This window comes from Pogona vitticeps, chromosome 4 (genome assembly GCF_051106095.1).
Source record: "Pogona vitticeps strain Pit_001003342236 chromosome 4, PviZW2.1, whole genome shotgun sequence".
Lineage (NCBI taxonomy): Eukaryota > Metazoa > Chordata > Lepidosauria > Squamata > Agamidae > Pogona > Pogona vitticeps.
In genome coordinates, this window is record NC_135786.1 from 38,868,276 (window position 1) to 38,882,662 (window position 14,387).

Here is a 14,387-nt window from a genome sequence, read left to right on the forward strand (position 1 = left end):
AGTATAGACTTTGACTTTGGTTCCAATGACTACCTTGTCCTCCCAGTCATGACCAGAATGAGCCACCGCTACTAATCCCCTAGTAGTACATATCCGTTCAATGTGGGCAGTAACAATTATTGTAGCTGTATGTATACATTTACAGAAATTTAAGCTTTGTGCTTGCAAACACTTGTTTGTTCTTTCCTAAACAAACATATTAAATGTTTGGAAAATACTAAGGACCAGCATAGATTTAGTTCATCTGACAAAATGCTAGTCTGAGTTCTGTGATGAACTATAACTCCATTCAGTATGGCTGACTTGCAGAAGAAAGATGATGAGATCACCAGCAAGGGGAGATTTTCAGTAATTAAAAAATTCTTCCTTCTTTCCCATGACTTGTTTGACTCACAAGTAAACATCTTCACCTTCCCACAGGTGTAACCTGCTACAGGATTTTGGTCATTATATAAAACAGCACAAAAATGTGTGATTTTGACAAACTATTTTAAAATTATAACTTTACAGTGGTGCCTTGACTTACAAACTTAATTGGTTCCAGAACTCCAGTCATAACTCAAAATGGTCGTAAGTCGAAGCACCACTTCCCATTGAAGTGCACTGAAATGCAATTAATCCATTCCGAAAAAAATAACAAACAAACAAAAAAATCACTGCAAGACCCATTGGAAACACAATTAATCCCTTCTGGCCGAAGGGGGGGGGAGAAAAGTAATCAAGCGTGGAGACCCATCGGAAATGGAAAGAAAGCAAAGGAAAAAGCAAACAGAGCAAATCAGAAATGCAAAGAAAGCAAACAGCGCACATCAGAAACGCAAAGAAAACAAACGAAAAAGCAAACGGAGCACATCGGAAATGCAAAGAAAACAAAGCAAAAAGCAAACGGAGCACATCGGAAATGCAAAGAAAACAAAGCAAAAAGCAAGGAAGCATGCAAGACCCATCGGAAATGGGGGGGAAAGCAACCAAACCCCTCAAGACCCATCGGAAATGGGGGGAATTCCAAAAAGCAACCAAACCCCCAAGACCCATCAGAAATGGGGGGGGGGGGACGAAAAAACAAACAAACCAAGACCCATCACAACACAGAAACATAACTACCCCAGCCCAAAACCATGCTCTAAAAAACACCTGCTTTTTTTAAAAAAAAAGCAGAAAGCAGCACCTTACCTGACCAGGCAGTCCGAAGTCTCCTCCAATCGCACTCACTCTAACTGCTGGGGCAAAAGAGCTACAAAGAAGCAGCTTCTTCACCACCAACAGTTAGCAATTTGAATTTCCTGCCTTTTTCCCCTGCCTTTTTGTGTTCGAAATTGGAAGTTCTGGCCTTAAGTCGAAGCAAAATTTTGCGGCCGGAGCTGGTTGTAACTCAAAATGGTCATATGTCAGGACGTTCGTAAGTTGAGGCACCACTTTATAACCATTAACACTATAAATGTCTTAGTTTTATTTAAACTGCACTTGATTTTAAACATGCTGCATAAAGCTGCTGAACACAAAGATATCTAAGAATTTTTTAATTATTCTTAAATAGGCCAAAAATAAAATAAAAGTCAAAAGTAAAAGCCTTTAACATTGCGGTAAACAAAATAAATTTTTCGTTGTTTAGGCTTAGAAATGGTACAAAGAACTCAACAGTACTTTTCAAGGTACTCATAGTATATCATGATAAACATTCAAAGCCCTAAACAGTTTAGGACCTCAGTATCTATCAGAACGCCTGCTCCCAGACAGATCTGTCTGTAATACCCATTCTTCACAGGCAGGGCGGATGAGGGCCCTGACCCCGAAAGAGACCTGGAGAGAAAGAACAAAAGAAAATGGGCTTTCTCAGAGGTCGCCCCTCCCCCAGCCTGTGGAACAACCTGCTTATTGAGATCCGCCTGGCACCCTCACTGGATGAGTTCAAACAAGCATTGAAGACTTGGGTCTACCACCAGGCATTCCCTGATCATTAGGTTACTGAGGTCTCGGCCTCCCTTTTACCATCCTTTTACCACCTTCACTGCCATCTGTTTTAGTTTATCTTGCTGGTTATTATATTTGTTTGAATGTATGTATTATTATTATTATTTTAAATCATGACTTGATACTGTGCTGTTTATTTTCTTGTTAGCTGCCTGTTAGTGGCCTGATTGCCAGATGGTGCAGGAAATAATAAATAAATAAATAAATAAATAAATAAATAAATAAATAAATAAATAAATAAATAAATAAATAAATAAATAAATAAATAAATATCAACATCAGATCTAGTAAAGCTACCCTTACATTGACACTTTTCACAGAACAAGCTCTAAAAGTCACTATGACTTGCTTCTGAGTAAATAAAGGCATGACTGGCCTCCAAGTACAATAGCAGCTATACAAAATTCACTATATTAGATATATGTTCTGCTCCAGACCAACAGATGACAGCTGCAGTCCTGTTGACACAACTATGTTGCAGAATACTGTTGATATCATCAGTAGGGGGTGATTTTCAGAAATCAAAAACTTCCTACTTCTGTCCCTCAGCTTCCATGTAATCCCTTTCATCATGTGGAAACCATGAGAGTCATAGGATAGAAGGAGGAAGTCACCAATTACCAAAATCACTACTGCCAGTAATGTCATCTCGGATGCACTGATTTTCCATAATTAAAAAATTACTGCTACCACCCCACAGGTCCCATGGCTTCCATACCCTGAATGTCATCAGCATTTTGCAGGCATAGTTATGCCAACAGTATTTATATTTTACATACTACAACAAACCACATGTATCTATCTATCTAATCAGAATCATTGTCTGCAAGTTGTCATAACTTCTTAAAATGAACCTTTGCTTTGAAGTCTAGGATCGTAACAACATTTAGTTTATATGAAAAGCAAGCTTTGGCTACCTCATGTGAACTTATTCCTTCTGACTCCCCCCCTTTTTAAAAAAAATCCCTTTTTCTCTGCAAACAACAGAAAAAAGATTATGAGGCAGAAGTTATATTATGGCCTTGCTGCCATCTCAAACTACACTACTAAATAAATAAATAAATAAATACTGTCATACCAGACTCTGCATTCTGCAACAATTGAAAGTACTTTGCCAACAGAGACAGTCCTAATTATGTTGCCTGTTTTATTATCCAGTAAAACACAACAGAAATACTGTTGTAAGTTACATTACTAATTTTATATTTTGTATCATAAAGATTACCAACAACATGAATTGGCTCCGACAGCATTGTTTTAAAAGGACAAGGAGTATTCTATTTACCAGAAAGAAAACATTTAATGAGTTTCTTTTGCTTTGTGCTTTTCACTTTCACCTTCCAAATTCGTAATTTTTCTATTCAACACACTTTTAAAAACAATTCTCTCTCATTTTGCATTTCATCAGTGGCTCCAGGTCTTGCTTTTATGTTATATTTTTAGATCCTCCCACTGAATAAATCTTTTAAAAGATAATATTCCATGGTGATCTATTTTATGTTTTTCATTTCCTCTGTTTCATATTCCCAATTTTAATATCGCAGGCTGCAAGGTGAAAAAACTGGAGGGACCTAAAACCCCATTCCCACTTCAGGCTTTCACATTTTTGTTGACTCTACACAATGGAGAATAATATCCATGTTTTACCAATCTTTTAAGCATCCCTCCATGGTAAAAAGTATACTTTGCAGAAATACTGGAGGCATCCAAGATAACTTTAGGTATAAATAGCTGCCTTTCAAAGTTCACCTATGGTTTTGTCATCAACTCACTGTAACTAACGAATTTTATTAAATTAAACATTTATGCTTTTAGAAACGGAAATTTTTTCACACAAAAATTTAAACTTCAGTTTCTAGCATCCATGGCACTGCAGAAAACTGAAGTGAGTAATTTATTTTCTTCCAGGTGTGAAAGATAAAGCTACTCCACCCACTTTTAAGTCCCCTTGCACATTCAAAGCACATGGAGAAAAGCTCTTTGTGCTGAACTTTGAAAAATGTTTAAAACAATTTAAATTTAAATTTTTGTTATATAAGTTTGGCCCCAGCATTGTGCTGGCTATTTTATAAATTTTAAGACAGACACCTCATACACTACCCCAAAAATTAAGAGTGAGACCAAGAGAGAAGGCAAAGATGTGGAGGCAAATGTTATCAAGGAGCTCACCCTCATTGTATTTTTAGGAATGTATTCAACCACCCTGAATTCATATCTCTATCTTGTCCACAGAATCAACTAAACAGAGGATGAGATGAGAAATCCGCACTTTGTACTTGCTGATCCCTAACTTAACGAGGCTACGCTGAGCAGCATGAGACCTCCAGTTACACGAGTCCTTATTAACCCATACAGAGTACATCTGGAATTAGCCAAGCAAGATTCCTTGCTATAGAAAATTCCATGCCTGAAAAACTTCCATTACAGGACAACAAACTAACATGCATTAAAATGATTTGATTGAGGGAAACATCTTCTGGTAGTTAAGCAACTTGATAAAAGCAACCTACAGTTAGAACTTGTGTTCATTCTGTGCAGGATTTTGAGACAGCCAACTCTGAGAATGGCCCAGATTCTTCCAGCCTTCCCTACTCTCCTTCTTTCTCTTTTCTACAAGGCTCTTATCCCCTCTCCATTTTTATTTTAATTATTTGGACTTGATTTACTTAAAGATCAACAGAGAATACACATTTGATGTTCCACTGATTGACAGTTCTTCCTGACATTAATGTACCTTCCCAATAGCATACAACCATTGTTCTTCCTGTACTGTACATGTGAACATTATGTGTGTGGGTATGTACTGTACTCATAAAAGGAGAAAATTATTATTTTAGTTACACACTCTTAGGCTTAGTTATAGTTAAAAAAAGGAATTAGGGAGATGGACAAAATACCTCACGAAATATGCTCACTGTTAGGGAAATTTATAAGAGAACATGAATGCCATTAGATATCATTCAAAGCCAAATGCTATTTGATAGACTGTTCCTATTGTTTCCGCACATGCTCTGGAAGCACAGGGAAGAGATCACTGGTGGTCAGAAATAGCAGTTGGCTATGACATCCTTCCTCCATATAACATTAAACTGGTAACAACCAGAACTTACTACATACCTAACAAAAAGCATGAAGCAAATACTTGCCTACAGTCATGTCTCACAAAGACACAAATGTTAGGAGTGGCTAAATGTTTTCTCTTGGGACAACATATAACAAGAACTCTTATTCTTACCTGACATAGTAAAACAGCCATAACTGTTAGGAACAAAGGAGGGTGACTTTTAAATTACAGTGGTACCTTGGTTTATGAATTTAATGCATTCTCTGGGACATTTCGTATTGTGAAAAATTTGTAAACCGAAACGCGGTTTCCCATAGGAACGCACTGAAAACCAATTAATTTGTTTTGGAGATCAGAAAAAACTTTTTTTAAAAGTCTTTTATATGTTCAAAACACTTTATAAAGTACACTTTAAAGGCATAAATACTGTACAGGGACATAATTAATCAAGCAATAACATTTCAAACATCCAACTTCAACTTTTAAAGCATCACACATCAACTTTTAAAACATGGCAAACTGGGGAAATTTGCTTTGTATTGTGAAGAAAAATTCATAAACTGAGGCATTGTTTACAACGGATTTTCATTCATAAACTGAAAATTACATTAACCGAGGCGCTCATAAAATGAGATACCACTGTACTTTGTAAGTCATTTATACAATCTTTGAGAGCAAATCAAATTTCAGAGGCACCGTTAAGAAACAACAGGAGGGGCTAGAAAGGCCAAAATGAGCACATTATAAATAGAAACTTGCTTTTCATATGTTCCGGAACTGGATTGTGAGCAGTTGTTGTGTCAGATCAATTCAGCAGTTCAGGGTATTCAAGAGTCAAGTTTAGTCTGTGCCTGAAAGCAGAGTAATGTACAGAAGGTTAAGAGCAAGTGCTGTTTCTTTATTCAAAGATTTCACAAATTCTGATTATGAATGCTATAAAAGCAAAAGGTAGAAAGTAACCATAAATGGGTCATTATGGTCCCTTTACTACAGTACTACAAAAAAAACCCACAGTACCATAGTACTACAAAATAATCTTCCTGAGCGAGGGCTTCCTTGCAGGTACTGAAATTTAGTTCCTTCACAAGTGGGAAACATTATGTATAGCACGACATATTTTATCACTGAGAATAGCAACAGCATCCTGCACAATATTTTCTTTCAAATGTCAATAGGCTTCATTCAATTCCTTCTAAAATGATTTTGTATGGATCGGAGTCCTTTAAAATACTGTGCGTGGAAGGGTATTAACTTTCATTGGCAGATATATCCAAAGTTCTTCATCTTTTCTGGTAGCAGTTGCCTAAACAGTAAATAACTGCTATTAAAGCAATCAAGGAACTACTACTTTTTAAAAATAACTGTATTTTAAAATTTTGATACTGGTCAGCAGCAGCGCCATCACTTAAGCCTCACTTTGGGCATGAGTACTGATGAAAACGTGCCCCTTCCCTTTCTCTGCATTCCAAAATGGGAAGACAGCTCCTGTCTACACACTTGCACAAGCAACACAAGATGCAAACTCATTACCAAAGCAAGCAAAGTTAATCATGTCAAACTAGCTGTGATCATTTATGTTTTATTTATAAAAAATGGAATAAAGTCTGCAAAGGCTAATTTAAGAACAGCATCATTAAGATATTGTTTTACCTGGTCAGAGGAGACCCTGAACACAACAATGCATAAAAAAGTATACCCTTCTGTATTTCAGATTTCCTAACCTCTGAGAGGTTACATCTGAGAATTTTGCAATCAAGGGCGAAAATGATAAAGAATGATGATGGCATAAAGAAGCAAATGTACATATTCAGCTCTGATATACAAAGAACTCATATTGAGAAATAAATTTTTATCTCCCCAACAGCTTCTGCCAAAACTACAAAATCTGAGACTTTCACCAGACGTAGAGTAATTCAGAGCTCTTGTAGGCTGTTCCTATGCATATTTGCTGTGAAGCAAATGTTTTTTTTAAAAAAAATGAAGTAAATAAGTATAGTAAGAGCTGAGTAAGCAATCTACAATTACAATCCTAGTGTATTCTGGTTGATATAAAGGCAAAGGTTCTCACAGAATTCAATCTAAAAGGGGGGAAATAAAGCAAGATTCAAAGAATTTAAATTTTGAAAAGTAAGAATAAAGCACTGAAGTATGGTTGGAAGTCAAGCAGTTACTTAGTTTTAGAGTAGCAATCATCTCTCAAACTTCTCTATTGTTCAGTTGTTCTTAATCTGGAAATTAAAGCAAACCCCAAAATGTCATGTAATAAAATAACTTCATGCAAAACAATAACCACAACCCCTTCCCCAGAAAAAAGATAAATCTAGCATATCCTTTTTTCTGGTTTCTTACACCTTTCAATCCTTGATCTCAATACTGCATGGCAGTGAGCTATATAGAATACAGTGGTGCCTCGCTTAACAGCGATAATCTGTTCCAGGAAAATCGCGGTTAAGCGAAAACGTCGTAAAGTGAAAATAAAAAGCCCATTGAAACGCACTGAAAACCGTTCAATGCGTTCCAATGGGCTAAAAACTCACCATCCAGTGAAGATCCTCCATACAGCAGCCATTTTTGGTGCCTGTATAGCGAGGAATCTGTCCCTAAACACAGCGGGGAGCCATTTTAATTACCCAGCGGCCATTTTGAAACCGCCGATCAGCTGTTAAAAAAACATTGTTTTGCGAAGAATCAGTTCCCGAAGCAGGGAACCGATCATCGCAAAGCGAAAAAACCCTATTTAGATCATCGTTTTGTGATCACAAAAGCGATCGCAAAAACATTGTCGTGAAGCGGATTCATCGTAATGCGGGGCAATCGTAAAGCGGGGCACGACTGTACTAAGTACATTCTGTTTCATAGTTCATATTTTCCCATGAGCAGTATTTACATTTTTAACTACTGCTCCATATTATGCCTTTTACAATTCCACCACTTGCACATATACTGTACGTCTTCCTAAACGCACTAGCCCATGAATGACTATGCAATACCAGATACAATGTGATGTGTAGCCACACTTGTCTACACAATAGCTATAACAGACTTTAAAAAAGAAAGAAAAAGCCTGTGTCAACAGACATTTAAGTATTTCAAAACATATATGCAAGAGCCAGCCTGATATACATCTTAGTAGGTGACCATGAGCCCAACTGCTCTCCACCTAACATACCTCAAAAAGGAAGGGCAACTGTAAATAACATAAATGCAACGGAGGAGAAATGGAATAAAGATGATAAAGATAAAATAAATAATACTGCTAATAAATAAGTTACAAACAGTGTAACTTTTAGTAGACATAAATTAAGAAACCTCTGTAGGCCTTATCTGAACTCAATACTCAACAGATAGTGTCTGTTAAGATTCCTTAGCTTATGGCAATTTGCTTCCAACAGTTATGCTGTTTGTATAATTGTATAAAAGGATTGTGTTCAATCTGTTTTTGGATAATGCTTTTATCTATTTTACTACATATCTATACACAAAAAAACAATTAATAAATGGTAGCGAGAAATGAATAAATATTAGAACAAAAGTATATATTGAAATGATCCCTACAGGCAAAAAACTTAGAGGTGGAATTTCTATTTTTTAATGTCACGAGGGTATCATATACTGTATATTTAACTGCCACAACCTGAGGAAGAAAGAAAATGCTCCCAGCTCCAATGACAAGCTGTAAAAACCAAACTGCATGCCAAATGTTTCTCTAACACTGATCACTTAAAGCTTTGATCTAGCTCTTCTTCAGTGGCCATTTCAAATCAAACAACAGAATTGCTCAGACTGCCACTACGCTGCAAAACATTCTCATTAATAGAGCATAGTCTTTCAACTGAAATAGCAAAAAAAAAAAAACCATTGTACATGGTAAGTTTAAGATAACTTACAACTTACATAACATATTGAAAGTATTTAGCATACTATTTACAATGCTAATGTGCTGCTTTAAGTGCCTTAACAAACAATTCAAGTTAAGATACAAGTCCACTCCCCACTCAGTGCGATATAAATATGATGACTGTAAGGGAACTTCTTCCCCTTGCAACTATGTGTGCCCCAAAGGCAGTGAATGAAAGGCAATGTTAGGAGCGACAGAGGGCACTGAGAATGAAAGAAAATTGTGACATCATATTTTTCCTCCACTGGATAACCTCTGCTTCATCCCCATTCCCTCTGCAAATGGAAGGAGCCTTTTCATTCACACAGGGGCAAGTCTAGATCCAGACCTGTATCTTGATTCAAATGATGGGATATTTCACTCCTATATAATTTCAAGTAAAATGAATAATGTAAACACTTCACAGTACATAGCAAATCACATGTGAAACAGAATGAAGCTAGAAAGACAGACAGAACAAAAGATAAACTAACTACAAGAACACATAGGGACACAAAATTAATGTCAAACAGAAGAGGACATGGTGAGCTCTAAATGCAGCTTCAGTGCCAAGGAATCTGTAGCGTGAGCCTGCCAAGTATCAAACCAGTTAACAGAGATGCTAGTAGCAGAACTGGTAGCATTAAGGCCTTGTGTTTATCTTGTTGCCAAGATGATCAGAGTCAGAATGAGGAGAACGAAGATCAGCATGATCTTTTGGGGACGGTGAGAGTATTTTCCAGATGATGCCCCTGACTGATTTTTGACCTTCAGAGAGGACATGGCAAAAATCACACACCCCTAAGACCACAAATTACAGTATGTTACATGCTACTAAGCTGACTAAATAGCAATAGATAGCCCAGGGATCTCCTTCTTGAACTGGTATGAAGTTATTTCCTATGTGCTCAACATTGCACAGGCTTTACGCATACCTCAGTGGAAACAAACTGCAAAGCCCCAAGCTGAGGAAATGGAGGCTAGCTAATCACTTTTCCTGTAGTTTGCAGCCATTACTAAAGGCTGACAGATATATCTAGGGATCTCTGATATTAAAAAAAATGTTTTACCTGCATGGATCTTCTGAAATGTCACATTATCTTTCAAATCTGGTGTGCCAGATAGCAAAAATAAGGCACTTCCTCATGACCGTGCAGAGTAATGCTAATTTCAATTAATGTGCATTTTAACTTATTTGGCAACCATAATTCACTTCAGTCCCAGGCCTACTAAGGTGCTACTAAATGTAGAGTTCTGAGAGACTGTCACATACAAGGCCTGAAACAGATCTGATGCTATATGATAAAAGCTACATCATTCTTCAAAAGAATCATTACCTATACAAAGGACTGCTTGAATTCTTCAGTTACCAGCAAGGACAGAATTTAGTGCTGGCTTTGAAGTCATCAGCTGCCTTTATCACTACAAATATGTGTTCCAAAGGGCAATGAAGTATCAGAAGCGACAGCACATAGGAAGCAACTAAGAGTTCTAGCATGATTGTTCTCCTTTTCCCATGCCTAGAAATATATATAAAAAAATACACACAGGTATATACTGCAGAAACTGTCAGTATTATTGACAGTTCACTTATGGGTTTTTGAGTAACTTTTTTAAAACTATCAAAAAAATAATGCTAGCTGTCAAGAAACCTTGTCCTTTATCTTTTCAGAAAAATTCCAGCAAGCATTACAATCCAAACTCAAATGTACAACGCACTAGCTACAACAAGTCAGGAATGGGGAGAAGACTTTTGCCAGCACAATTGCTCTTGTGCTGACTGAGATCTCAGATCTGCCTGCATGACACAACTGGATCTGTCATCTAACTGCTGGGCTGGCTGAGATCAGCTGACAAGTCAAGAAAACAGAGGGAGAGGGGAAGGAGCTAAATTATACCAGATTCAAATCCCTCTCAGCCCACATTCACAGTCACTATGCCAGTTGGGTCAGAATCTGGGTAGTCCTAAGTATTTAACAGCATCCCTAGACTACGAGATTTTTGTATTCAACATGTCAACTCAGTCAGTTGTCAGCCATCTTGGATAATTATAAAAGCACACTTTATGAGATAATATGAAGGCAATGTCTTCTGTGGGGATACGATACCAAATATATAAATATAGTTATAGTGAAGTTTACAATAAATTCACATATGTGTTATCAGACCTTTTGTTATCAGAGACATTTTCTCTGTTGAACTACAAAGAACCCGACACAAGAAGCAAACCAGAGATGACTGAATGTTGATGTTTTTGTCATGTTAAGAGTAGCCTCTTAAGGACACTTCTGATGCTTGCTGCACATTAGGAATTCTATTAATAGAATTCTATGTTGCTTATCTTAGACTCTGGCACCTTGTGGTCTCTGTAAAGCTTGCCAAGAGAAAAGGTTTTGGAAGCCAGAAGTATCACAGCAATACACAGAATACATAAAGGCAAGAAAATGTAATTGTGAGCTTACTGACACTGCAAAATGTTCATAAATGAACCAGGAGCAATTATAACTTGATGAAATGCCAATATTCCAGAATGACAGTAATACTTCAAAATCACATCAATATCTCAAGCTGAAACTCTTTTCCAATATAAATTTTCTAGGAATTTCTTAGTTTCCAATAATAACTTGAAGACCATATTTTATTTTAGATTCTAAGCACTCATGTTAAGTGAACAGTCAGAAACAGGGAACTCCTTCTATAAATAAGTACTGCACTGCTTTATTTAAGCCTATTCCATCAATAAAGACTCCTCCTGTGAGGCCAAACAGATCACAATAGCTTAGTATCAAACAAAATCCTTGGCCATTTCATTATTTATACTATAAACATGAGATTTCAGATGACACCAAACTAGCCTGATTTTGCCCTGATCTACAAAAGTAACAGCACAATCAAGTCTATCTTTTCCATACTTTCCTTCTTTTTTGGGGGCGGGGGGGTTAGGACGAGTAAGCCACAGTAAGTCTACAAGCTAACTAGGTTTATTTCTTTGGTCTTACATTTCTTCTATTACAGGGATATTGCACTGTAATTTATAATAAGAGAATGCAAAAACGGTACATGCCAATGACAAATGGAAAAACCATGAGGTTTGCATTTCAGTAGAGGAAAATTCACTATTTGGGAAGAATATGCTACAGGTATAAGAATTCATACTGAAACGGATAAATGAACAAGTATGATGCTGGACAACATGCAGGCAATTACTAGAGTAATATTGGAAAGAAGGACAATCATATTTAAATGAACAACATTCACCAGGAAAAAGATTTTAAGACTCAGCTATCTATTTCCAAGGTTCACTGATGCCCATATCCGAGGCATGACAATCACGGTCTATCCGGTCATGTCGAGGTACTGGTTCCCTAGTTTGCAATGCCAGAGATATGCCTGTATGGGAGCGTGAATGATTCACACAGGTGACTTCTTCAGGATATGCAAGAAAGAAAAAGAGAGAACAACTCTTCTAAGTGACGGTGGCACAAGAGATCCTGCAAGCTATGAGTCATGTTATGATCCTTGGCGCAACTGCATGTGTAAATGGTGCTGACTATGGAGCCAGCATCAGTCCCCACAGCGAAGCAGGCTGAGCCACAGCGTTGCTCCACTGTGTGTATGGTCAGTGCCAAGGGGACAGACAGCAACCGGGTAGGAAAAAGCAAAGTGCTGAGCCCTGATACTCTGATCGTCAAGTCTTTCTCTCTCCTACGTTCAACCTCCCCCCCCCACTACACACACAATCTACAAGCTATTTCCTTCAAAGAAGAAAAATGACTAGGCAGCCTCTGTGTAAGAAGGATCAATCCCTGGAAGGTAGGAGGGGAAAAGGCAAGCGTCGTTCCCTTCGTACGTTCTCCCCATCTTCTCTCCTCCTCCACACACACACCCGACACACATACATAGGGGTCGCCTGCCCGGGGAGATTTGCGGCGCCCCAGTTCCGGGGAAGGGCGGCGAGGAGGAAAGGGCCCCGCCCTGGGGTACCTGGTGCAGGGCTGTCAGCCCGTCCACGTTGGCGGTGTTGAGGCGGGCACCCCGGGCCAGCAGGCGTTTCACTTCGTCGGTGTCCCCGCTGGAGCAGGCGGCCAGGAAGACGGCGCCGTCCTCGAAGCGAACTCGGGGCCCGCCACGGTATCGGCTCCGGGCAGCCGTCACCGGCTCCAACTCCGTCAAGGAGCCCTTCCACCGCTTCAGCTGCTCCGCTCGCCGAAGTCTCGCCGACTCGGCCCTCTTCACCCCGAGGTGTCCCGGCTCTGACATGGTGGCAAAGGCTGGCCAGGGACTGGCCACCGACGCCGTCCGTCGCCTCCGGTACCGGGAACCGCACCGAACACCTCAGCCCGGAGGACACCGGAGTGGCCCCGGCGCCATATTGGCAACTCCCCCCCTCCCCCGCCCCCGAGTTATGGAGGCGCGAGCGCAGACCTCCTCTGCGGGCATTGTGGGAAAGGTAGTTTTTGGAGGTGGCGCCAGGGGCTTCTCGGGGAGAGCGTGGCTCCCCCCAGTCTTGTGGGGACAGAGGGTGGGCTGCCATACGTTTTTTCTAACGAGGGGCGGGAGCGATAGAAGGAGGAAGCTTGCGTTATAAGGTGGGGAAGGGGGTTCCTGAGATAATGGGCTGGCTTTGGAAGAATCGCTGTCTTGAGGGACTCAACGAAGTAAGGGTTAAGTCCAAATAAAATGCAAATGCAAAAATAGGCGATTCCTTTACAGGCCACTAAAATATATGATGCTTTTAAATGGTCAATAGAGGCACTGCCTACTTTTGTGATATCCAAATTATCATCCATGAAAGCAAGGATAGCTGTGTTGGCCCCGGGAACTGCACAAAACCAACATCCATGGGCAGAAGCTACCTAGGTATTGCCTAAAACTCTACAGTGCCTAACTTTTCTAGTTGTCTTAATCAGCATGGGTATTACAAAGAATTAACATTTATCCTGATTTGTTGATTTTCTTTGTGTCTCACCATCCTCTTAATTGTTTTATTTTTCAAAAATAAAAATCTCAGATTTTTATTTTTGTTGTCAGAATTACTCAAGCAGGGTAGATAAAATTTCCCTGAGCACTAGGGCATAATAATGTCTGGTTGGTTGCACAAAAAGCTAGAGGTCTATGGCAGGTATTTAACAAAATTAGAATGGAAGTCTTAGTTAAAGATCTATCTCTTTCAAAAAAAAAAGTGCATGGCATTAAGTTGATCAATTCCCTGTCAAGTTCAATTTCTCATCTGTAAAATGGAAGTAACAGTAATCAGCATATGAAGGTACCAATGGCAAACTCAGATTGGAAAGCACAGTCCCTTACTTATGTTGTGTATTAAGAATGTGCTCTACCACCCCTAGCCATGTGTCAGGCACACAGATTGGTGCCTGATCCACCCTATGCTCTTCTGAACACACTCCAAGCTGAACCATGCCTAGGTCAGCAGGAACACTTGTGATTTTTCAGATCTCCATGAAAATCTTATTCCTG

General features: G+C 39.0%; 1 protein-coding gene across 12 annotated transcripts in view; it reads right to left on the reverse strand.

Moving 5' to 3' along the window:
* PPP1R12B (protein phosphatase 1 regulatory subunit 12B) overlaps nt 1-13,294 on the reverse strand; it is a 143,602-nt gene extending 130,308 nt beyond the window's left edge. For 8 of the 12 annotated variants that reach the window (XR_013545094.1, XR_012086234.2, XR_013545100.1 and 5 more), the window contains exon 1: nt 12,897-13,294. Coding sequence is in view for 4 of the 12 variants with exons in the window: in XM_020782573.3 (XP_020638232.3) it covers nt 12,897-13,172 (276 nt within the window). In the remaining 8 variants the exon portion in view is untranslated. Of the gene's footprint in view, nt 1-5,794; nt 5,887-12,896 lie in introns of all 12 variants that reach the window. The other 4 variants (XR_013545095.1, XR_013545097.1, XR_013545099.1 and 1 more) reach the window with 4 other exon arrangements.
* Between the last annotated feature and the right edge of the window lie 1,093 nt (nt 13,295-14,387).